This window comes from Eucyclogobius newberryi, unplaced genomic scaffold (genome assembly GCF_026437365.1).
Source record: "Eucyclogobius newberryi isolate DKJ021-1_F unplaced genomic scaffold, fEucNew1.0.hap1 SCAF_18, whole genome shotgun sequence".
Taxonomy (NCBI): Eukaryota; Metazoa; Chordata; class Actinopteri; order Gobiiformes; family Gobiidae; genus Eucyclogobius; species Eucyclogobius newberryi.
This window is the reverse complement of record NW_027315812.1, coordinates 1557944-1585226: the sequence shown is the minus strand read 5'-3', so window position 1 is coordinate 1585226 and position 27283 is coordinate 1557944. Positions and strand designations below refer to the sequence as shown.

General features: G+C 34.9%; 1 protein-coding gene across 1 annotated transcript in view; it reads right to left on the bottom strand.

The window, feature by feature from the left end:
- Window positions 1-27283, bottom strand: part of LOC140364907 (sodium channel protein type 3 subunit alpha-like) — a 173428-nt gene that overhangs the window by 72746 nt on the left and 73399 nt on the right. The window contains exons 5-6 of the mRNA XM_072451288.1: window positions 23152-23241; window positions 5498-5626 (exon numbers count right to left, since the gene is read on the bottom strand). Coding sequence (XP_072307389.1) covers window positions 5498-5626; window positions 23152-23241 — 219 coding nt within the window. The remainder of the gene's footprint in view (window positions 1-5497; window positions 5627-23151; window positions 23242-27283) is intronic.

The following is a 27283-nucleotide window of genomic DNA, read 5'->3' as shown; positions in this document are numbered from 1 at the left end:
ACCATAAACCATGAACCATGAACCATAAACCATAAACCATAAACCATGAACCATAAACCATGAACCATGAACCATAAACCACGAACCATGAACCATATACCATATACCATGAACCATAAACCATGAACCATAAACCATAAACCATGAACCATGAACCATAAACCATAAACCATGAACCATAAACCATAAACCATAAACCATGAACCATGAACCATATACCATGAACCATAAACCATGAACCATATACCATGAACCATGAACCATAGACAATGAACCATATACCATATACCATGAACCATAAACCATGAACCATGAACCATATACCATGAACCATAAACAATGAACCATAAACCATAAACCATAAACCATGAACCATGAACCATAAACCATGAACCATAAACCATAAAACATGAACCATAAACCATGAACCATAAACCATGAACGATAAACCATGAACCATGAACCATAAACAATGAACCATAAACCATGAACCATAAACCATGAACCATGAACCATGAACCATAAACAATGAACCATAAACCATGAACCATAAACCATGAACCATGAACCATAAACAATGAACCATAAACCATGAACCATAAACCATGAACCATGAACCATAAACCCTAAACAATGAACCATAAACCATGAACCATGAACCATAAACCATGAACCATGAACCATAAACCATGAACCATAAACCATGAACCATGAACCATGAACCATGAACCATAAACCATAAACCATGAACCATAAACCATGAACCATGAACCATGAACCATATACCATGAACCATAAACCATGAACCATGAACCATATACCATGAACCATGAACCATAGACAATGAACCATATACCATATACCATGAACCATAAACCATGAACACTGAACCATATACCATGAACCATAAACCATAAACCATGAACCATGAACCATAGACCATGAACCAAGAACCATGAACCATGAACCATAAACGATGAACCATGAACCATAAACCATGAACTATAAACCATGAACCATAAACGATGAACCATGAACCGTAAACTGTGAACCATGAACCATAAACCATGAACTATAAACCATGAACCATAAACGATGAACCATGAACCGTAAACTGTGAACCATGAACCATAAACCATGAACGATAAACCATGAACCATAAACGATGAACCATGAACCATGAACCGTAAACTGTGAACCATAAACCATAAACCATGAACCATAAACCATGAACCATAAACCATGAACTGTAAACTGTGAACTGTGAACCATGAACCATGAACCATAAACCATAAACCGGCAAAAGACAAAGCTCGATTTACCAGTCCATCTACGGTCCCACCAACACCTATGGGAGGAGCTGGAGGAAGTGTCTGGGGAGGGGAAAGTCCAGGAGTCCCTGCTTAGACTAGTGCCCCCCCGACCTGGCCCCAGATAAGAGACCAGAAACCTGGTTTAGTCCTGGTTTAGTCCTGGTTTAGACCTGGTTTAGACCTGGTTTGGACATGGTTTAGTCCTGGTTTAGACCTGGTTTAGTCCTGGTTTAGACCTGGTTTAGTCCTGGTTTAGTCCTGGTTTAGTCCTGGTTTAGACCTGGTTTAGACCTGGTTTGGACATGGTTTAGTCCTGGTTTAGACCTGGTTTAGTCCTGGTTTAGACCTGGTTTAGTCCTGGTTTAGACCTGGTTTAGTCCTGGTTTAGTCCTGGTTTAGACCTGGTTTAGACCTGGTTTAGACCTGGTTTAGACCTGGTTTAGTCCTGGTTTAGACCTGGTTTGGACATGGTTTAGTCCTGGTTTAGACCTGGTTTAGTCCTGGTTTAGACCTGGTTTAGTCCTGGTTTAGTCCTGGTTTAGTCCTGGTTTAGACCTGGTTTAGACCTGGTTTGGACATGGTTTAGTCCTGGTTTAGACCTGGTTTAGTCCTGGTTTAGACCTGGTTTAGACCTGGTTTAGACCTGGTTTAGACCTGGTTTAGTCCTGGAGGTGACGCAGGTCCAGGACTTTATAAATCCCTTCGGCCTGTGAAGTGCTGAATCTGCGTCAAAATATACAAATATAACATTTTTCTGCTCAAGACCAGGACCTGGACCAGGACCAGGACCAGGACCAGGACCAGGACCAGGACCAGGACCAGGACCAGGACCAGGACCAGGACCAGGACTTCATGTTTGAACAGGAAGAGAGCGACAGACGCTCGGCTCCGACTCAATCAAATCAGAAGAAACCGGATCCTAATGGAGCCACAGGTCACATGACCAGCTCTGAGTCCACTGTGGGTCCAGAGGGTTTGACCGGAGAGATTACCATCCTCACCCAGAAGGGTCCTGAAGGGTGTACCATCCTCACCCTGAAGGGTCCTGAAGGGCGTACCATCCTCACCCTGAAGGGTCCTGAAGGGCGTACCATCCTCACCCAGAAGGGTCCTGAAGGGTGTACCATCCTCACCCTGAAGGGTCCTGAAGGGCGTACCATCCTCACCCTGAAGGGTCCTGAAGGGCGTACCATCCTCACCCTGAAGGGTCCTGAAGGGCATACCATCCTCACCCTGAAGGGTCCTGAAGGGCGTACCATCCTCACCCTGAATGGTCCTGAAGGGCGTACCATCCTCACCCTGAATGGTCCTGAAGGGCGTACCATCCTCACCCTGAAGGGTCCTGAAGGGCGTACCATCCTCACCCTGAAGGGTCCTGAAGGGCGTACCATCCTCACCCTGAAGGGCGTACCATCCTCACCCAGAAGGGTCCTGAAGGGCGTACCATCCTCACCCTGAAGGGTCCTGAAGGGCGTACCATCCTCACCCTGAAGGGTCCTGAAGGGCGTACCATCCTCACCCTGAAGGGTCCTGAAGGGCGTACCATCCTCACCCTGAAGGGTCCTGAAGGGCGTACCATCCTCACCCTGAAGGGTCCTGAAGGGCGTACCATCCTCACCCAGAAGGGTCCTGAAGGGTGTACCATCCTCACCCTGAAGGGTCCTGAAGGGCGTACCATCCTCACCCTGAAGGGTCCTGAAGGGCGTACCATCCTCACCCAGAAGGGTCCTGAAGGGCGTACCATCCTCACCCTGAAGGGTCCTGAAGGGCGTACCATCCTCACCCAGAAGGGTCCTGAAGGGCGTACCATCCTCACCCTGAAGGGTCCTGAAGGGCGTACCATCCTCACCCAGAAGGGTCCTGAAGGGCGTACCATCCTCACCCTGAAGGGTCCTGAAGGGCGTACCATCCTCACCCTGAAGGGTCCTGAAGGGCGTACCATCCTCACCCTGAAGGGTCCTGAAGGGCGTACCATCCTCACCCAGAAGGGTCCTGAAGGGCGTACCATCCTCACCCTGAAGGGTCCTGAAGGGCGTACCATCCTCACCCTGAAGGGTCCTGAAGGGCGTACCATCCTCACCCTGAAGGGTCCTGAAGGGCGTACCATCCTCACCCTGAAGGGTCCTGAAGGGCGTACCATCCTCACCCTGAAGGGTCCTGAAGGGCGTACCATCCTCACCCTGAAGGGTCCTGAAGGGCGTACCATCCTCACCCTGAATGGTCCTGAAGGGCATACCATCCTCACCCTGAAGGGTCCTGAAGGGCGTACCATCCTCACCCTGAAGGGTCCTGAAGGGCGTACCATCCTCACCCTGAAGGGTCCTGAAGGGCGTACCATCCTCACCCTGAAGGGTCCTGAAGGGCGTACCATCCTCACCCTGAAGGGCGTACCATCCTCACCCAGAAGGGTCCTGAAGGGCGTACCATCCTCACCCTGAAGGGTCCTGAAGGGCGTACCATCCTCACCCTGAAGGGTCCTGAAGGGCGTACCATCCTCACCCTGAAGGGTCCTGAAGGGCGTACCATCCTCACCCTGAAGGGTCCTGAAGGGCGTACCATCCTCACCCTGAAGGGTCCTGAAGGGCGTACCATCCTCACCCTGAAGGGTCCTGAAGGGCGTACCATCCTCACCCTGAAGGGTCCTGAAGGGCGTACCATCCTCACCCAGAAGGGTCCTGAAGGGCGTACCATCCTCACCCTGAAGGGTCCTGAAGGGCGTACCATCCTCACCCTGAAGGGTCCTGAAGGGCGTACCATCCTCACCCTGAAGGGTCCTGAAGGGCGTACCATCCTCACCCTGAAGGGTCCTGAAGGGCGTACCATCCTCACCCTGAAGGGTCCTGAAGGGCGTACCATCCTCACCCTGAAGGGTCCTGAAGGGCGTACCATCCTCACCCTGAAGGGTCCTGAAGGGCGTACCATCCTCACCCTGAAGGGTCCTGAAGGGCGTACCATCCTCACCCTGAAGGGCGTACCATCCTCACCCAGAAGGGTCCTGAAGGGCGTACCATCCTCACCCTGAAGGGTCCTGAAGGGCGTACCATCCTCACCCTGAAGGGTCCTGAAGGGCGTACCATCCTCACCCTGAAGGGTCCTGAAGGGCGTACCATCCTCACCCTGAAGGGTCCTGAAGGGCGTACCATCCTCACCCTGAAGGGTCCTGAAGGGCGTACCATCCTCACCCAGAAGGGTCCTGAAGGGTGTACCATCCTCACCCTGAAGGGTCCTGAAGGGCGTACCATCCTCACCCTGAAGGGTCCTGAAGGGCGTACCATCCTCACCCAGAAGGGTCCTGAAGGGCATACCATCCTCACCCTGAAGGGTCCTGAAGGGCGTACCATCCTCACCCTGAAGGGTCCTGAAGGGCGTACCATCCTCACCCAGAAGGGTCCTGAAGGGCGTACCATCCTCACCCTGAATGGTCCTGAAGGGCGTACCATCCTCACCCTGAATGGTCCTGAAGGGCGTACCATCCTCACCCTGAAGGGTCCCGTCCAACTATCAGCCAATGAACTGTCTCTCCACAACATGAAGCTCATGTCAGGCATCAAGCAAAGCACAGAAGGGCAAAGACACCAGAGGAACCAGTGGAACCAGAGGAACCACAGGAACCAGAGCAACCAGAGGAACCAGAGCAACCAGAGCAACCAGAGGAATCAGAGGAACCAGAGGAACCAGAGGAATCAGAGGAACCAGTGGAACCAGAGGATCCAGTGGAACCAGAAGAACCAGTGGAACCAGAGGAACCAGTGGAACCAGATGAACCACAACTGCAGAACCCGACACACCTGAGCACTGCCTGGACTGATCACCCTGAGGATCACTGAGGCTTGGAGGTGACCAACATACCAAGGAGACACTCGGTCCCCTCTGCTGTTCTGCACAGGTCTAAACCAGGACTAAACCAGGACTAAACCAGGACTAAACCAGGACTAAACCAGGACTAAACCAGGTCTAAACCAGGCCTAAACCAGGTCTAAACCAGGACTAAACCAGGTCTAAACCAGGTCTAAACCAGGTCTGAAACAGGACTAAACCAGGACTAAACCAGGACTAAACCAGGTCTAAACCAGGTCTAAACCAGGTCTAAACCAGGTCTAAACCAGGTCTAAACCAGGACTAAACCAGGTCTAAACCAGGTCTAAACCAGGACTAAACCAGGACTAAACCAGGTCTAAACTTACGCCATGCTGATGACGCTGAAGTCGAGCCAGTTCCATGGATCTCGGAGGAAGGTGAAAGGTCCGATGCAGAATCCTCGAGCCAGGATTTTTATCAGGGACTCGAACGTGTAGATCCCAGTGAACGTGTATCTAAAAAAACAAATACTTTAGAACGTGTATCTAAAAACACAAATACTTTAGAACGTGTATTTAAAAAAACAAATACTTTAGAACGTGTATCTAAAAAAACAAATACTTTAGAACGTGTATCTAAAAAAACAAATACTTTAGAACGTGTATCTAAAAACACAAATACTTTAGAACGTGTATCTAAAAAAACAAATACTTTAGAACGTGTATCTAAAAACACAAATACTTTAGAACGTGTATCTAAAAACACAAATACTTTAGAACGTGTATCTAAAAACACAAATACTTTAGAACGTGTATCTAAAAACACAAATACTTTAGAACGTGTATCTAAAAACACAAATACTTTAGAACGTGTATCTAAAAAAACAAATACTTTAGAACGTGTATCTAAAAACACAAATACTTTAGAACGTGTATCTAAAAACACAAATACTTTAGAACGTGTATCTAAAAACACAAATACTTTAGAACGTGTATCTAAAAACACAAATACTTTAGAACGTGTATCTAAAAACACAGATACTTTAGAACGTGTATCTAAAAACACAAATACTTTAGAACGTGTATCTAAAAAAACAAATACTTTAGAACGTGTATCTAAAAACACAAATACTTTAGAACGTGTATCTAAAAACACAAATACTTTAGAACGTGTATCTAAAAACAAAAATACTTTAGAACGTGTATCTAAAAACACAAATACTTTAGAACGTGTATCTAAAAACACAGATACTTTAGAACGTGTATCTAAAAAAACAAATACTTTAGAACGTGTATCTAAAAACACAAATACTTTAGAACGTGTATCTAAAAACACAAATACTTTAGAACGTGTATCTAAAAACACAAATACTTTAGAACGTGTATCTAAAAACACAAATACTTTAGAACGTGTATCTAAAAACACAAATACTTTAGAACGTGTATCTAAAAAAACAAATACTTTAGAACGTGTATCTAAAAACACAAATACTTTAGAACGTGTATCTAAAAACACAAATACTTTAGAACGTGTATCTAAAAACACAAATACTTTAGAACGTGTATCTAAAAACACAAATACTTTAGAACGTGTATCTAAAAACACAGATACTTTAGAACGTGTATCTAAAAACACAAATACTTTAGAACGTGTATCTAAAAAAACAAATACTTTAGAACGTGTATCTAAAAACACAAATACTTTAGAACGTGTATCTAAAAACACAAATACTTTAGAACGTGTATCTAAAAACAAAAATACTTTAGAACGTGTATCTAAAAACACAAATACTTTAGAACGTGTATCTAAAAACACAGATACTTTAGAACGTGTATCTAAAAAAACAAATACTTTAGAACGTGTATCTAAAAACACAAATACTTTAGAACGTGTATCTAAAAACACAAATACTTTAGAACGTGTATCTAAAAACACAAATACTTTAGAACGTGTATCTAAAAACACAAATACTTTAGAACGTGTATCTAAAAAAACAAATACTTTAGAACGTGTATCTAAAAACACAAATACTTTAGAACGTGTATCTAAAAACACAAATACTTTAGAACGTGTATCTAAAAAACAAATACTTTAGAACGTGTATCTAAAAAAACAAATACTTTAGAACGTGTATCTAAAAAAACAAATACTTTAGAACGTGTATCTAAAAACACAAATACTTTAGAACGTGTATCTAAAAACACAGATACTTTAGAACGTGTATCTAAAAACACAAATACTTTAGAACGTGTATCTAAAACACAAATACTTTAGAACGTGTATCTAAAAACACAAATACTTTAGAACGTGTATCTAAAAACACAGATACTTTAGAACGTGTATCTAAAAACACAGATACTTTAGAACGTGTATCTAAAAACACAAATACTTTAGAACGTGTATCTAAAAACACAAATACTTTAGAACGTGTATCTAAAAACACAAATACTTTAGAACGTGTATCTAAAAACACAAATACTTTAGAACGTGTATCTAAAAACACAAATACTTTAGAACGTGTATCTAAAAAAACAAATACTTTAGAACGTGTATCTAAAAAAACAAATACTTTAGAACGTGTATCTAAAAAAACAAATACTTTAGATCGTGTATCTAAAAACACAAATACTTTAGAACGTGTATCTAAAAACACAAATACTTTAGAACGTGTGTCTAAAAACACAAATACTTTAGAACGTGTATCTAAAAAACACAAATACTTTAGAACGTGTATCTAAAAACACAAATACTTTAGAACGTGTATCTAAAAAAACAAATACTTTAGAACGTGTATCTAAAAACACAAATACTTTAGAACGTGTATCTAAAAACACAAATACTTTAGAACGTGTATCTAAAAACACAAATACTTTAGAACGTGTATCTAAAAACACAAATACTTTAGAACGTGTATCTAAAAACACAAATACTTTAGAACGTGTATCTAAAAAAACAAATACTTTAGAACGTGTATCTAAAAACACAAATACTTTAGAACGTGTATCTAAAAACACAAATACTTTAGAACGTGTATCTAAAAACACAAATACTTTAGAACGTGTATCTAAAAACACAAATACTTTAGAACGTGTATCTAAAAACACAGAATACTTTAGAACGTGTATCTAAAAACACAAATACTTTAGAACGTGTATCTAAAAAAACAAATACTTTAGAACGTGTATCTAAAAACACAAATACTTTAGAACGTGTATCTAAAAAAACAAATACTTTAGAACGTGTATCTAAAAACACAAATACTTTAGAACGTGTATCTAAAAACACAAATACTTTAGAACGTGTATCTAAAAACAAAATACTTTAGAACGTGTATCTAAAAACACAAATACTTTAGAACGTGTATCTAAAAACACAGATACTTTAGAACGTGTATCTAAAAACACAAATACTTTAGAACGTGTATCTAAAAACACAAATACTTTAGAACGTGTATCTAAAAACACAAATACTTTAGAACGTGTATCTAAAAACACAAATACTTTAGAACGTGTATCTAAAAAAACAAATACTTTAGAACGTGTATCTAAAAACACAAATACTTTAGAACGTGTATCTAAAAACACAAATACTTTAGAACGTGTATCTAAAAAAACAAATACTTTAGAACGTGTATCTAAAAAAACAAATACTTTAGAACGTGTATCTAAAAAAACAAATACTTTAGAACGTGTATCTAAAAACACAAATACTTTAGAACGTGTATCTAAAAACACAGATACTTTAGAACGTGTATCTAAAAACACAAATACTTTAGAACGTGTATCTAAAAACACAAATACTTTAGAACGTGTATCTAAAAACACAATACTTTAGAACGTGTATCTAAAAACACAGATACTTTAGAACGTGTATCTAAAAAACACAAATACTTTAGAACGTGTATCTAAAAACACAAATACTTTAGAACGTGTATCTAAAAACACAAATACTTTAGAACGTGTATCTAAAAAAACAAATACTTTAGAACGTGTATCTAAAAAAACAAATACTTTAGAACGTGTATCTAAAAACACAAATACTTTAGAACGTGTATCTAAAAACACAAATACTTTAGAACGTGTATCTAAAAAAACAAATACTTTAGAACGTGTATCTAAAAAAAACAAATACTTTAGAACGTGTATCTAAAAACACAAATACTTTAGAACGTGTATCTAAAAACACAAATACTTTAGAACGTGTAACTAAAAACACAAATACTTTAGAACGTGTATCTAAAAACACAAATACTTTAGAACGTGTATCTAAAAACACAAATACTTTAGAACGTGTATCTAAAAACACAAATACTTTAGAACGTGTATCTAAAAAACAAATACTTTAGAACGTGTATCTAAAAACACAAATACTTTAGAACGTGTATCTAAAAACACAAATACTTTAGAACGTGTATCTAAAAAAACAAATACTTTAGAACGTGTATCTAAAAACACAAATACTTTAGAACGTGTATCTAAAAACACAAATACTTTAGAACGTGTATCTAAAAAACACAATACTTTAGAACGTGTATCTAAAAAAACAAATACTTTAGAACGTGTATCTAAAAAAACAAATACTTTAGAACGTGTATCTAAAAAAACAAATACTTTAGAACGTGTATCTAAAAACACAAATACTTTAGAACGTGTATCTAAAAACACAAATACTTTAGAACGTGTATCTAAAAAAACAAATACTTTAGAACGTGTATCTAAAAAACAAATACTTTAGAACGTGTATCTAAAAAAACAAATACTTTAGAACGTGTATCTAAAAACACAAATACTTTAGAACGTGTATCTAAAAACACAAATACTTTAGAACGTGTATCTAAAACACAGATACTTTAGAACGTGTATCTAAAAACACAAATACTTTAGAACGTGTATCTAAAAACACAGAATACTTTAGAACGTGTATCTAAAAACACAAATACTTTAGAACGTGTATCTAAAAACAGCAGATACTTTAGAACGTGTATCTAAAAACACAAATACTTTAGAACGTGTATCTAAAACAAATACTTTAGAACGTGTATCTAAAAACACAAATACTTTAGAACGTGTATCTAAAAACACAAATACTTTAGAACGTGTATCTAAAAAAACAAATACTTTAGAACGTGTATCTAAAAAAACAAATACTTTAGAACGTGTATCTAAAAAAACAAATACTTTAGAACGTGTATCTAAAAACACAAATACTTTAGAACGTGTATCTAAAAACACAGATACTTTAGAACGTGTATCTAAAAACACAATACTTTAGAACGTGTATCTAAAAACACAAATACTTTAGAACGTGTATCTAAAAACACAAATACTTTAGAACGTGTATCTAAAAACACAGATACTTTAGAACGTGTATCTAAAAACACAAATACTTTAGAACGTGTATCTAAAAACACAAATACTTTAGAACGTGTATCTAAAAACACAAATACTTTAGAACGTGTATCTAAAAAAACAAATACTTTAGAACGTGTATCTAAAAAAACAAATACTTTAGAACGTGTATCTAAAAACACAAATACTTTAGAACGTGTATCTAAAAACACAAATACTTTAGAACGTGTATCTAAAAAAACAAATACTTTAGAACGTGTATTTAAAAAAACAAATACTTTAGAACGTGTATCTAAAAAAACAAATACTTTAGAACGTGTATCTAAAAACACAAATACTTTAGAACGTGTAACTAAAAACACAAATACTTTAGAACGTGTATCTAAAAACACAAATACTTTAGAACGTGTATCTAAAAACACAAATACTTTAGAACGTGTATCTAAAAACACAAATACTTTAGAACGTGTATCTAAAAACACAAATACTTAGAACGTGTATCTAAAAACACAGATACTTTAGAACGTGTATCTAAAAACACAAATACTTTAGAACGTGTATCTAAAAAAACAAATACTTTAGAACGTGTATCTAAAAACACAAATACTTTAGAACGTGTATCTAAAAACACAAATACTTTAGAACGTGTATCTAAAAACAAAAATACTTTAGAACGTGTATCTAAAAACACAAATACTTTAGAACGTGTATCTAAAAACACAGATACTTTAGAACGTGTATCTAAAAACACAAATACTTTAGAACGTGTATCTAAAAACACAAATACTTTAGAACGTGTATCTAAAAACACAAATACTTTAGAACGTGTATCTAAAAACACAAATACTTTAGAACGTGTATCTAAAAACACAAATACTTTAGAACGTGTATCTAAAAACACAAATACTTTAGAACGTGTATCTAAAAAAACAAATACTTTAGAACGTGTATCTAAAAACACAAATACTTTAGAACGTGTATCTAAAAACACAAATACTTTAGAACGTGTATCTAAAAACACAAATACTTTAGAACGTGTATCTAAAAACACAAATACTTTAGAACGTGTATCTAAAAACACAGATACTTTAGAACGTGTATCTAAAAACACAAATACTTTAGAACGTGTATCTAAAAAAACAAATACTTTAGAACGTGTATCTAAAAACACAAATACTTTAGAACGTGTATCTAAAAAAACAAATACTTTAGAACGTGTATCTAAAAACACAATACTTTAGAACGTGTATCTAAAAACACAAATACTTTAGAACGTGTATCTAAAAACAAAAATACTTTAGAACGTGTATCTAAAAACACAAATACTTTAGAACGTGTATCTAAAAACACAGATACTTTAGAACGTGTATCTAAAACACAAATACTTTAGAACGTGTATCTAAAAACACAAATACTTTAGAACGTGTATCTAAAAACACAAATACTTTAGAACGTGTATCTAAAACACAAATACTTTAGAACGTGTATCTAAAAAAACAAATACTTTAGAACGTGTATCTAAAAACACAAATACTTTAGAACGTGTATCTAAAAACACAAATACTTTAGAACGTTGTATCTAAAAAACAAATACTTTAGAACGTGTATCTAAAAAAACAAATACTTTAGAACGTGTATCTAAAAAAACAAATACTTTAGAACGTGTATCTAAAAACACAAATACTTTAGAACGTGTATCTAAAAACACAGATACTTTAGAACGTGTATCTAAAAACACAAATACTTTAGAACGTGTATCTAAAAACACAAATACTTTAGAACGTGTATCTAAAAACACAAATACTTAGAACGTGTATCTAAAAACACAGATACTTTAGAACGTGTATCTAAAAACACAAATACTTTAGAACGTGTATCTAAAAACACAAATACTTTAGAACGTGTATCTAAAAACACAAATACTTTAGAACGTGTATCTAAAAAAACAAATACTTTAGAACGTGTATCTAAAAACACAAATACTTTAGAACGTGTATCTAAAAACACAAATACTTTAGAACGTGTATCTAAAAACACAAATACTTTAGAACGTGTATCTAAAAAAACAAATACTTTAGAACGTGTATTTAAAAAAACAAATACTTTAGAACGTGTATCTAAAAAACAAATACTTTAGAACGTGTATCTAAAAACACAAATACTTTAGAACGTGTAACTAAAAACACAAATACTTAGAACGTGTATCTAAAAACACAAATACTTTAGAACGTGTATCTAAAAACACAAATACTTTAGAACGTGTATCTAAAAACACAAATACTTTAGAACGTGTATCTAAAAAAACAAATACTTTAGAACGTGTATCTAAAAACACAAATACTTTAGAACGTGTATCTAAAAACACAAATACTTTAGAACGTGTATCTAAAAAAACAAATACTTTAGAACGTGTATCTAAAAACACAAATACTTTAGAACGTGTATCTAAAAACACAAATACTTTAGAACGTGTATCTAAAAACACAAATACTTTAGAACGTGTATCTAAAAAAACAAATACTTTAGAACGTGTATCTAAAAAAACAAATACTTTAGAACGTGTATCTAAAAAACAAATACTTTAGAACGTGTATCTAAAAACACAAATACTTTAGAACGTGTATCTAAAAACACAAATACTTTAGAACGTGTATCTAAAAAAACAAATACTTTAGAACGTGTATCTAAAAAACAAATACTTTAGAACGTGTATCTAAAAAACAAATACTTTAGAACGTGTATCTAAAAACACAAATACTTTAGAACGTGTATCTAAAAACACAAATACTTTAGAACGTGTATCTAAAAACACAGATACTTTAGAACGTGTATCTAAAACACAAATACTTTAGAACGTGTATCTAAAAACACAAATACTTTAGAACGTGTATCTAAAAACACAAATACTTTAGAACGTGTATCTAAAAACACAGATACTTTAGAACGTGTATCTAAAAACACAAATACTTTAGAACGTGTATCTAAAAACACAAATACTTTAGAACGTGTATCTAAAAACACAAATACTTTAGAACGTGTATCTAAAAAAACAAATACTTTAGAACGTGTATCTAAAAAAACAAATACTTTAGAACGTGTATCTAAAAACACAAATACTTTAGAACGTGTATCTAAAAACACAAATACTTTAGAACGTGTATCTAAAAAAACAAATACTTTAGAACGTGTATTTAAAAAAACAAATACTTTAGAACGTGTATCTAAAAAAACAAATACTTTAGAACGTGTATCTAAAAACACAAATACTTTAGAACGTGTAACTAAAAACACAAATACTTTAGAACGTGTATCTAAAAACACAAATACTTTAGAACGTGTATCTAAAAACAGAAATACTTTAGAACGTGTATCTAAAAACACAAATACTTTAGAACGTGTATCTAAAAAAACAAATACTTTAGAACGTGTATCTAAAAACACAAATACTTTAGAACGTGTATCTAAAAACACAAATACTTTAGAACGTGTATCTAAAAAAACAAATACTTTAGAACGTGTATCTAAAAACACAAATACTTTAGAACGTGTATCTAAAAACACAAATACTTTAGAACGTGTATCTAAAAACACAAATACTTTAGAACGTGTATCTAAAAAAACAAATACTTTAGAACGTGTATCTAAAAAAACAAATACTTTAGAACGTGTATCTAAAAACACAAATACTTTAGAACGTGTATCTAAAAACACAAATACTTTATAACGTGTATCTAAAAACACAAATACTTTAGAACGTGTATCTAAAAACACAGATACTTTAGATTGTGTATCTAAAAACACAAATACTTTAGAACGTGTATCTAAAAAAACAAATACTTTAGAACGTGTATCTAAAAACACAAATACTTTAGAACGTGTATCTAAAAACACAAATACTTTAGAACGTGTATCTAAAAACAAAAATACTTTAGAACGTGTATCTAAAAACACAAATACTTTAGAACGTGTATCTAAAAACACAGATACTTTAGAACGTGTATCTAAAAAAACAAATACTTTAGAACGTGTATCTAAAAACACAAATACTTTAGAACGTGTATCTAAAAACACAAATACTTTAGAACGTGTATCTAAAAACACAAATACTTTAGAACGTGTATCTAAAAACACAAATACTTTAGAACGTGTATCTAAAAAAACAAATACTTTAGAACGTGTATCTAAAAACACAAATACTTTAGAACGTGTATCTAAAAACACAAATACTTTAGAACGTGTATCTAAAAAAACAAATACTTTAGAACGTGTATCTAAAAAAACAAATACTTTAGAACGTGTATCTAAAAAAACAAATACTTTAGAACGTGTATCTAAAAACACAAATACTTTAGAACGTGTATCTAAAAACACAGATACTTTAGAACGTGTATCTAAAAACACAAATACTTTAGAACGTGTATCTAAAAACACAAATACTTTAGAACGTGTATCTAAAAACACAAATACTTTAGAACGTGTATCTAAAACACAGATACTTAGAACGTGTATCTAAAAACACAGATACTTTAGAACGTGTATCTAAAAACACAAATACTTAGAACGTGTATCTAAAAACACAAATACTTTAGAACGTGTATCTAAAAACACAAATACTTTAGAACGTGTATCTAAAAACACAAATACTTTAGAACGTGTATCTAAAAACACAAATACTTTAGAACGTGTATCTAAAAAAACAAATACTTTAGAACGTGTATCTAAAAAAACAAATACTTTAGAACGTGTATCTAAAAAAACAAATACTTTAGATCGTGTATCTAAAAACACAAATACTTTAGAACGTGTATCTAAAAACACAAATACTTTAGAACGTGTGTCTAAAAACACAAATACTTTAGAACGTGTATCTAAAAACACAAATACTTTAGAACGTGTATCTAAAAACACAAATACTTTAGAACGTGTATCTAAAAAAACAAATACTTTAGAACGTGTATCTAAAACACAAATACTTTAGAACGTGTATCTAAAAACACAAATACTTTAGAACGTGTATCTAAAAACACAAATACTTTAGAACGTGTATCTAAAAACACAAATACTTTAGAACGTGTATCTAAAAACACAAATACTTTAGACGTGTATCTAAAAAAACAAATACTTTAGAACGTGTATCTAAAAACACAAATACTTTAGAACGTGTATCTAAAAACACAAATACTTAGAACGTGTATCTAAAAACACAAATACTTTAGAACGTGTATCTAAAAACACAAATACTTTAGAACGTGTATCTAAAAACACAGATACTTTAGAACGTGTATCTAAAAACACAAATACTTTAGAACGTGTATCTAAAAAAACAATACTTTAGAACGTGTATCTAAAAACACAAATACTTTAGAACGTGTATCTAAAAACACAAATACTTTAGAACGTGTATCTAAAAACAAAAATACTTTAGAACGTGTATCTAAAAACACAAATACTTTAGAACGTGTATCTAAAACACAGATACTTTAGAACGTGTATCTAAAAACACAAATACTTTAGAACGTGTATCTAAAAACACAAATACTTTAGAACGTGTATCTAAAAACACAAATACTTTAGAACGTGTATCTAAAAACACAAATACTTTAGAACGTGTATCTAAAAAAACAAATACTTTAGAACGTGTATCTAAAAACACAAATACTTTAGAACGTGTATCTAAAAACACAAATACTTTAGAACGTGTATCTAAAAAAACAAATACTTTAGAACGTGTATCTAAAAAAACAAATACTTTAGAACGTGTATCTAAAAAAACAAATACTTTAGAACGTGTATCTAAAAACACAAATACTTTAGAACGTGTATCTAAAAACACAGATACTTTAGAACGTGTATCTAAAAACACAAATACTTTAGAACGTGTATCTAAAAACACAAATACTTTAGAACGTGTATCTAAAAACACAAATACTTTAGAACGTGTATCTAAAAACACAGATACTTTAGAACGTGTATCTAAAAACACAAATACTTTAGAACGTGTATCTAAAAAAACAAATACTTTAGAACGTGTATCTAAAAACACAAATACTTTAGAACGTGTATCTAAAAACACAAATACTTTAGAACGTGTATCTAAAAACACAAATACTTTAGAACGTGTATCTAAAAAACAAATACTTTAGAACGTGTATCTAAAAAAACAAATACTTTAGAACGTGTATCTAAAAAAACAAATACTTTAGAACGTGTATCTAAAAACACAAATACTTTAGAACGTGTATCTAAAAACACAAATACTTTAGAACGTGTGTCTAAAAACACAAATACTTTAGAACGTGTATCTAAAAACACAAATACTTTAGAACGTGTATCTAAAAACACAAATACTTTAGAACGTGTATCTAAAAACACAAATACTTTAGAACGTGTATCTAAAAACACAAATACTTTAGAACGTGTGTCTAAAAACACAGATACTTTAGAACGTGTATCTAAAAACACAAATACTTTAGAACGTGTATCTAAAAACACAAATACTTTAGAACGTGTATCTAAAAAAACAAATACTTTAGAACGTGTATTTAAAAAAACAAATACTTTAGAACGTGTATCTAAAAAAACAAATACTTTAGAACGTGTATCTAAAAAAACAAATACTTTAGAACGTGTATCTAAAAACACAAATACTTTAGAACGTGTAACTAAAAACACAAATACTTTAGAACGTGTATCTAAAAACACAAATACTTTAGAACGTGTATCTAAAAACACAAATACTTTAGAACGTGTATCTAAAAACACAAATACTTTAGAACGTGTATCTAAAAAAACAAATACTTTAGAACGTGTATCTAAAAACACAAATACTTTAGAACGTGTATCTAAAAAAACAAATACTTTAGAACGTGTATCTAAAAACACAAATACTTTAGAACGTGTATCTAAAAACACAAATACTTTAGAACGTGTATCTAAAAAAACAAATACTTTAGAACGTGTATCTAAAAAAACAAATACTTTAGAACGTGTATCTAAAAACACAAATACTTTAGAACGTGTATCTAAAAACACAAATACTTTAGAACGTGTATCTAAAAACACAAATACTTTAGAACGTGTATCTAAAAACACAAATACTTTAGAATGTGTATCTAAAAACACAAATACTTTAGAACGTGTATCTAAAAACACAAATACTTTAGAACGTGTATCTAAAAAAACAAATACTTTAGAACGTGTATCTAAAAAAACAAATACTTTAGAACGTGTATCTAAAAACACAAATACTTTAGAACGTGTATCTAAAAAAACAAATACTTTAGAACGTGTATCTAAAAACACAAATACTTTAGAACGTGTATCTAAAAACACAAATACTTTAGAACGTGTATCTAAAAACACAAATACTTTAGAACGTGTGTCTAAAAACACAGATACTTTAGAATGTGTATCTAAAAACACAAATACTTTAGAACGTGTATCTAAAAACACAAATACTTTAGAACGTGTATCTAAAAAAACAAATACTTTAGAACGTGTATCTAAAAACACAAATACTTTAGAACGTGTATCTAAAAACACAAATACTTTAGAACGTGTATCTAAAAAACAAATACTTTAGAACGTGTATCTAAAAACACAAATACTTTAGAACGTGTATCTAAAAAAACAAATACTTTAGAACGTGTATCTAAAAAAACAAATACTTTAGAACGTGTATCTAAAAACACAAATACTTTAGAACGTGTATCTAAAAACACAAATACTTTAGAACGTGTATCTAAAAACACAAATACTTTAGAACGTGTATCTAAAAACACAAATACTTTAGAACGTGTATCTAAAAACACAGATACTTTAGAACATGTATCTAAAAACACAAATACTTTAGAACGTGTATCTAAAAACACAAATACTTTAGAACGTGTATCTAAAAACACAAATACTTTAGAACGTGTATCTAAAAACACAAATACTTTAGAACGTGTATCTAAAAACACAGATACTTTAGAACGTGTATCTGAAAACACAAATACTTTAGAACGTGTATCTAAAAACACAGATACTTTAGAACGTGTATCTAAAAACACAAATACTTTAGAACGTGTATCTAAAAACACAAATACTTTAGAACGTGTATCTAAAAAAACAAATACTTTAGAACGTGTATCTAAAAACACAAATACTTTAGAACGTGTATCTAAAAACACAAATACTTTAGAACGTGTATCTAAAAAAACAAATACTTTAGAACGTGTATCTAAAAAAACAAATACTTTAGAACGTGTATCTAAAAAAACAAATACTTTAGAACGTGTATCTAAAAACACAAATACTTTAGAACGTGTATCTAAAAACACAGATACTTTAGAACGTGTATCTAAAAACACAAATACTTTAGAACGTGTATCTAAAAACACAAATACTTTAGAACGTGTATCTAAAAACACAAATACTTTAGAACGTGTATCTAAAAACACAGATACTTTAGAACGTGTATCTAAAAACACAGATACTTTAGAACGTGTATCTAAAAACACAAATACTTTAGAACGTGTATCTAAAAACACAAATACTTTAGAACGTGTATCTAAAAACACAAATACTTTAGAACGTGTATCTAAAAACACAAATACTTTAGAACGTGTATCTAAAAACACAAATACTTTAGAACGTGTATCTAAAAAAACAAATACTTTAGAACGTGTATCTAAAAAAACAAATACTTTAGAACGTGTATCTAAAAAAACAAATACTTTAGATCGTGTATCTAAAAACACAAATACTTTAGAACGTGTATCTAAAAACACAAATACTTTAGAACGTGTGTCTAAAAACACAAATACTTTAGAACGTGTATCTAAAAACACAAATACTTTAGAACGTGTATCTAAAAACACAAATACTTTAGAACGTGTATCTAAAAAAACAAATACTTTAGAACGTGTATCTAAAAACACAAATACTTTAGAACGTGTATCTAAAAACACAAATACTTTAGAACGTGTATCTAAAAACACAAATACTTTAGAACGTGTATCTAAAAACACAAATACTTTAGAACGTGTATCTAAAAACACAAATACTTTAGAACGTGTATCTAAAAAAACAAATACTTTAGAACGTGTATCTAAAAACACAAATACTTTAGAACGTGTATCTAAAAACACAAATACTTTAGAACGTGTATCTAAAAACACAAATACTTTAGAACGTGTATCTAAAAACACAAATACTTTAGAACGTGTATCTAAAAACACAGATACTTTAGAACGTGTATCTAAAAACACAAATACTTTAGAACGTGTATCTAAAAAAACAAATACTTTAGAACGTGTATCTAAAAACACAAATACTTTAGAACGTGTATCTAAAAACACAAATACTTTAGAACGTGTATCTAAAAACAAAAATACTTTAGAACGTGTATCTAAAAACACAAATACTTTAGAACGTGTATCTAAAAACACAGATACTTTAGAACGTGTATCTAAAAACACAAATACTTTAGAACGTGTATCTAAAAACACAAATACTTTAGAACGTGTATCTAAAAACACAAATACTTTAGAACGTGTATCTAAAAACACAAATACTTTAGAACGTGTATCTAAAAAAACAAATACTTTAGAACGTGTATCTAAAAACACAAATACTTTAGAACGTGTATCTAAAAACACAAATACTTTAGAACGTGTATCTAAAAAAACAAATACTTTAGAACGTGTATCTAAAAAAACAAATACTTTAGAACGTGTATCTAAAAAAACAAATACTTTAGAACGTGTATCTAAAAACACAAATACTTTAGAACGTGTATCTAAAAACACAGATACTTTAGAACGTGTATCTAAAAACACAAATACTTTAGAACGTGTATCTAAAAACACAAATACTTTAGAACGTGTATCTAAAAACACAAATACTTTAGAACGTGTATCTAAAAACACAGATACTTTAGAACGTGTATCTAAAAACACAAATACTTTAGAACGTGTATCTAAAAACACAAATACTTTAGAACGTGTATCTAAAAACACAAATACTTTAGAACGTGTATCTAAAAACACAAATACTTTAGAACGTGTATCTAAAAACACAAATACTTTAGAACGTGTATCTAAAAAAACAAATACTTTAGAACGTGTATCTAAAAAAACAAATACTTTAGAACGTGTATCTAAAAAAACAAATACTTTAGAACGTGTATCTAAAAACACAAATACTTTAGAATGTGTATCTAAAAACACAAATACTTTAGAACGTGTGTCTAAAAACACAAATACTTTAGAACGTGTATCTAAAAACACAAATACTTTAGAACGTGTATCTAAAAACACAAATACTTTAGAACGTGTATCTAAAAACACAAATACTTTAGAACGTGTATCTAAAAACACAAATACTTTAGAACGTGTGTCTAAAAACACAGATACTTTAGAACGTGTATCTAAAAACACAAATACTTTAGAACGTGTATCTAAAAACACAAATACTTTAGAACGTGTATCTAAAAAAACAAATACTTTAGAACGTGTATTTAAAAAAACAAATACTTTAGAACGTGTATCTAAAAAAACAAATACTTTAGAACGTGTATCTAAAAAAACAAATACTTTAGAACGTGTATCTAAAAACACAAATACTTTAGAACGTGTAACTAAAAACACAAATACTTTAGAACGTGTATCTAAAAACACAAATACTTTAGAACGTGTATCTAAAAACACAAATACTTTAGAACGTGTATCTAAAAACACAAATACTTTAGAACGTGTATCTAAAAAAACAAATACTTTAGAACGTGTATCTAAAAACACAAATACTTTAGAACGTGTATCTAAAAAAACAAATACTTTAGAACGTGTATCTAAAAACACAAATACTTTAGAACGTGTATCTAAAAACACAAATACTTTAGAACGTGTATCTAAAAACACAAATACTTTAGAACGTGTATCTAAAAAAACAAATACTTTAGAACGTGTATCTAAAAAAACAAATACTTTAGAACGTGTATCTAAAAACACAAATACTTTAGAACGTGTATCTAAAAACACAAATACTTTAGAACGTGTATCTAAAAACACAAATACTTTAGAACGTGTATCTAAAAACACAAATACTTTAGAATGTGTATCTAAAAACACAAATACTTTAGAACGTGTATCTAAAAACACAAATACTTTAGAACGTGTATCTAAAAAAACAAATACTTTAGAACGTGTATCTAAAAAAACAAATACTTTAGAACGTGTATCTAAAAACACAAATACTTTAGAACGTGTATCTAAAAAAACAAATACTTTAGAACGTGTATCTAAAAACACAAATACTTTAGAACGTGTATCTAAAAACACAAATACTTTAGAACGTGTATCTAAAAACACAAATACTTTAGAACGTGTGTCTAAAAACACAGATACTTTAGAATGTGTATCTAAAAACACAAATACTTTAGAACGTGTATCTAAAAACACAAATACTTTAGAACGTGTATCTAAAAAAACAAATACTTTAGAACGTGTATCTAAAAACACAAATACTTTAGAACGTGTATCTAAAAACACAAATACTTTAGAACGTGTATCTAAAAAACAAATACTTTAGAACGTGTATCTAAAAACACAAATACTTTAGAACGTGTATCTAAAAAAACAAATACTTTAGAACGTGTATCTAAAAAAACAAATACTTTAGAACGTGTATCTAAAAACACAAATACTTTAGAACGTGTATCTAAAAACACAAATACTTTAGAACGTGTATCTAAAAACACAAATACTTTAGAACGTGTATCTAAAAACACAAATACTTTAGAACGTGTATCTAAAAACACAGATACTTTAGAACATGTATCTAAAAACACAAATACTTTAGAACGTGTATCTAAAAACACAAATACTTTAGAACGTGTATCTAAAAACACAAATACTTTAGAACGTGTATCTAAAAACACAAATACTTTAGAACGTGTATCTAAAAACACAGATACTTTAGAACGTGTATCTGAAAACACAAATACTTTAGAACGTGTATCTAAAAACACAGATACTTTAGAACGTATATCTGAAAACACAAACTGATCTTCATTTGATCCAGCAATATTTTTAGTTCAAAATATTCATAAGTGTTTAAAATAACCAAAGGATGAAACATATCGATTTAATATCAGTTATTGGCAAAAACTGTCAGAAGTATTTGCAGTACTCAGGTATTTGCAGTACTCATCAGAGCAATTTGCAGTACTCATCAGAGCTATTTGCAGTACTCATCAGAGCTATTTGCAGTACTCCTCAGAGGTATTTGCAGTACTCATCAGAGCTATTTGCAGTACTCCTCAGAGGTATTTGCAGTACTCATCAGAGCTATTTGCAGTACTCCTCAGAGGTATTTGCAGTACTCATCAGAGCTATTTGCAGTACTCCTCAGAGGTATTTGCAGTACTCATCAGAGCTATTTGCAGTACTCCTCAGAGGTATTTGCAGTACTCATCAGAGCTATTTGCAGTACTCATCAGAGCTATTTGCAGTACTCCTCAGAGGTATTTGCAGTACTCATCAGAGCTATTTGCAGTACTCATCAGAGCTATTTGCAGTACTCCTCAGAGGTATTTGCAGTACTCCTCAGAGGTATTTGCAGTTCTCAGAGCTATTTGCAGTACTCCTCAGAGGTATTTGCAGTACTCCTCAGAGGTATTTGCAGTTCTCAGAGCTATTTGCAGTACTCACTCGAGGTACTTGGTCCAGTAGGCCGGGTCAGACATGGCCATGAAGCAGCAGTTGGTCAGAATCGTGCACATGATGAAGAGGCTGAAGAGAGTGAAGCTGCGGTCAAGGAGAACAGCTGAAGGGAGAACAGCTGAAGGGAGAACAGCTGAAGGGAGAACAGCTGAAGGGAGAACAGCTGAAGGGAGAACAGCTGAAGGGAGAACAACTGAAGGGAGAACAGCTGAAGGGAGAACAACTGAAGGGAGAACAGCTGAAGGGAGGACAGCTGAAGGGAGAACAACTGAAGGGAGAACAGCTGAAGGGATAACAACTGAAAGGAGAACAGCTGAAGGGATAACAGCTGAAGGGAGAACAACTGAAGGGAGAACAGCTGAAGGGATAACAACTGAAAGGAGAACAGCTGAAGGGATAACAACTGAAAGGAGAACAGCTGAAGGGATAACAGCTGAAGGGAGAACAACTGAAGGGAGAACAGCTGAAGGGATAACAACTGAAAGGAGAACAGATGAAGGGATAACAACTGAAAGGAGAACAGCTGAAGGGATAACAGCTGAAGGGAGAACAACTGAAGGGAGAACAGCAGCTGAGGGGAGAATAGCTGAAGGGATAACAACTGAAAGGAGAACAGCTGAAGGGATAACAACTGAAAGGAGAACAGCTGAAGGGATAACAGCTGAAGGGAGAACAACTGAAGGGAGAACAGCAGCTGAGGGGAGAATAGCTGAAAGGATAACAGCTGAAGGGAGGCATGTCAGTGTAATACCTCACACGTCCAGGAGGGGTCCATTGTAGAAAAAGTTTCAGTTGTTTCATCTGGACTGTTTTTTTTTAAACGATACGTTTTGACTCCAAGAGTCTGAACAGATGAAACGACTGAAACATTGTCCCACAGCAACAACCAAACACACATATGGAATGTCCCAGGTCTAAACCAGGACTAAACCAGGTCTAAACCAGGACTAAACCAGGACTAAACCAGGACTAAACCAGGACTAAACCAGGACTAAACTAAACCAGGACTAAACCAGGACTAAACCAGGACTAAACCAGGACTAAACTAAACCAGGACTAAACCAGGACTAAACCAGGACTAAACCAGGACTAAACCAGGACTAAACTAAACCAGGACTAAACCAGGACTAAACCAGGACTAAACTAAACCAGGACTAAACCAGGACTAAACCAGGACTAAACCAGGACTAAACCAGGACTAAACTAAACCAGGACTAAACCAGGACTAAACCAGGACTAAACCAGGACTAAACCAGGACTAAACCAGGACTAAACCAGGACTAAACCAGGATCTTGTTGTTGTAAACATGAAAAAGTGAAGCCGTGTCAGGTGGAGCGAGTGGGCGGAGCTCTGCTGGGATAATGACAGGTGTACGGAGGCCTAAGAGGGACATGCTGAGGGCAAAGCTGTAATTACACCCACGCGTGTCACTCAGGAGGAGACGGGGAAGAGGAGAAAGGAGAGGAAGAAGGAGAGGAGAAGAGGAGATGGGGAAGGGGAGGAGGAGACAAGGAGGAGGAGAGAGGAGAAGAGAGAGGAGACGAGGAGATGGAGGGACGAGGAGGAGAGAGGAGGTGAGAGGAGAAGAGGAGACGAGGAGATGGAGAAACGAGGAGGAGACAGGAGGTGAGAGGAGAAGAGGAGACAAAGAGATGGAGAGAGGAAGAGGAGGGAGGAGGTGAGAGGAGAAGAGGAGACAAAGAGATGGAGAGAGGAAGAGGAGGGAGGAGGTGAGAGGAGAAGAGGAGACAAAGAGATGGAGAGAGGAAGAGGAGAGAGGAGGTGAGAGGAGAAGAGGAGACGAGGAAAGGAGGAGACGAGGAGATGGAGAGACGAGGAGGCGACAGGAGGTGAGTGGAGATGAGGAGACGAGGAGACGAGGACAAAAGGAGATGGAGAGACGAGGAGGAGACAGGATGTGAGAGGAGAAGAGGAGACGAGGAAAGGAGGAAACGAGGAGATGGAGAGAGGAGGAGGAGAGAGGAGGTGAGAGGAGACGAGGAGATGGGGAAGGGGAGGAGGAGACAAGGAGGAGGAGAGAGGAGGGAGAAACAGGAGGAGGAAGAGGCCTGTGTTAGGCCCTGGTCCAGTCCTGTTCAGTGCCTCTGTCCCGCTCTTATCTTCCTGTTCACACCTGCGTCACATGTCGGCTTTGGTCCAATCAGACGCTGTTCTGTGGCGGTGGCGCCGGGCTGTCGGCCAATCATGCGTCAGTTTAAGGAGGCTCTTACAAACACCTCCAGTGAGCACGCTCAGTCTGCGCCACCTCAGCACCTCAAGAGCAAGGTCCTGCTTTAGCCCTGGTTTAGTCCTGCTTTAGCCCTGGTTTAGCCCTGGTTTAGACCTGCTTTAGTCCTGGTTTAGCCCTGCTTTAGACCTGCTTTAGTCCTGCTTTAGACCTGCTTTAGTCCTGCTTTAGTCCTGCTTTAGACCTGCTTTAGACCTATTTTAGTCCTGCTTTAGTCCTGCTTTAGCCCTGGTTTAGTCCTGCTTTAGTCCTGCTTTAGTCCTGCTTTAGACCTGCTTTAGTCCTGCTTTAGTCCTGCTTTAGACCTGCTTTAGTCCTGCTTTAGTCCTGCTTTAGACCTGCTTTAGACCTGTTTTAGTCCTGCTTTAGACCTGCTTTAGTCCTGCTTTAGACCTGCTTTAGACCTGTTTTAGTCCTGGTTTAGTCCTGCTTTAGACCTGCTTTAGTCCTGCTTTAGTCCTGCTTTAGTCCTGCTTTAGTCCTGCTTTAGTCCTGCTTTAGTCCTGCTTTAGTCCTGCTTTAGTCCTGCTTTAGTCCTGCTTTAGACCTGCTTTAGTCCTGTTTTAGTCCTGCTTTAGTCCTGCTTTAGTCCTGCTTTAGCCCTGCTTTAGTCCTGCTTTAGTCCTGCTTTAGTCCTGCTTTAGTCCTGTTTTAGACCTGCTTTAGTCCTGCTTTAGTCCTGTTTTAGTCCTGCTTTAGTCCTGCTTTAGTCCTGCTTTAGCCCTGCTTTAGACCTGCTTTAGTACTGCTTTAGTCCTGCTTTAGTCCTGCTTTAGACCTGCTTTAGTCCTTCTTTAGTCCTGTTTTAGACCTGCTTTAGTCCTGCTTTAGTCCTGTTTTAGACCTGCTTTAGTCCTGCTTTAGTCCTTCTTTAGTCCTGTTTTAGACCTGCTTTAGTCCTGCTTTAGTCCTGCTTTAGTCCTGCTTTAGTCCTGTTTTAGTCCTGTTTTAGACCTGCTTTAGTCCTGCTTTAGTCCTGCTTTAGTCCTGCTTTAGTCCTGCTTTAGTCCTGCTTTAGACCTGCTTTAGTCCTGCTTTAGTCCTGTTTTAGACCTGCTTTAGACCTGCTTTAGACCTGCTTTAGTCCTGTTTTAGTCCTGCTTTAGTCCTGCTTTAGTCCTGGTTTAGTCCTTCTTTAGTGCTGTTTTAGACCTGCTTTAGTCCTGCTTTAGCCCTGCTTTAGACCTGCTTTAGTCCTGCTTTAGTCCTGCTTTAGTCCTGCTTTAGACCTGCTTTAGTCCTTCTTTAGTCCTGTTTTAGACCTGCTTTAGTCCTGCTTTAGTCCTGTTTTAGACCTGCTTTAGTCCTGCTTTAGACCTGCTTTAGTCCTGCTTTAGACCTGCTTTAGACCTGCTTTAGTCCTGCTTTAGTCCTGCTTTAGTCCTTCTTTAGTCCTGCTTTAGTCCTGCTTTAGACCTGCTTTAGTCCTTCTTTAGTCCTGTTTTAGACCTGCTTTAGTCCTGCTTTAGTCCTGTTTTAGACCTGCTTTAGTCCTGCTTTAGTCCTTCTTTAGTCCTGCTTTAGTCCTGCTTTAGTCCTGCTTTAGTCCTGCTTTAGTCCTGCTTTAGTCCTGTTTTAGATCTGCTTTAGACCTGCTTTAGACCTGCTTTAGTCCTGTTTTAGACCTGCTTTAGACCTGCTTTAGACCTGCTTTAGTCCTGTTTTAGTCCTGCTTTAGTCCTGCTTTAGTCCTGCTTTAGTCCTGCTTTAGACCTGCTTTAGTCCTGCTTTAGACCTGCTTTAGTCCTGCTTTAGACCTGCTTTAGTCCTGTTTTAGACCTGCTTTAGACCTGCTTTAGACCTGCTTTAGTCCTGTTTTAGTCCTGCTTTAGTCCTGCTTTAGTCCTGCTTTAGTCCTGCTTTAGTCCTTC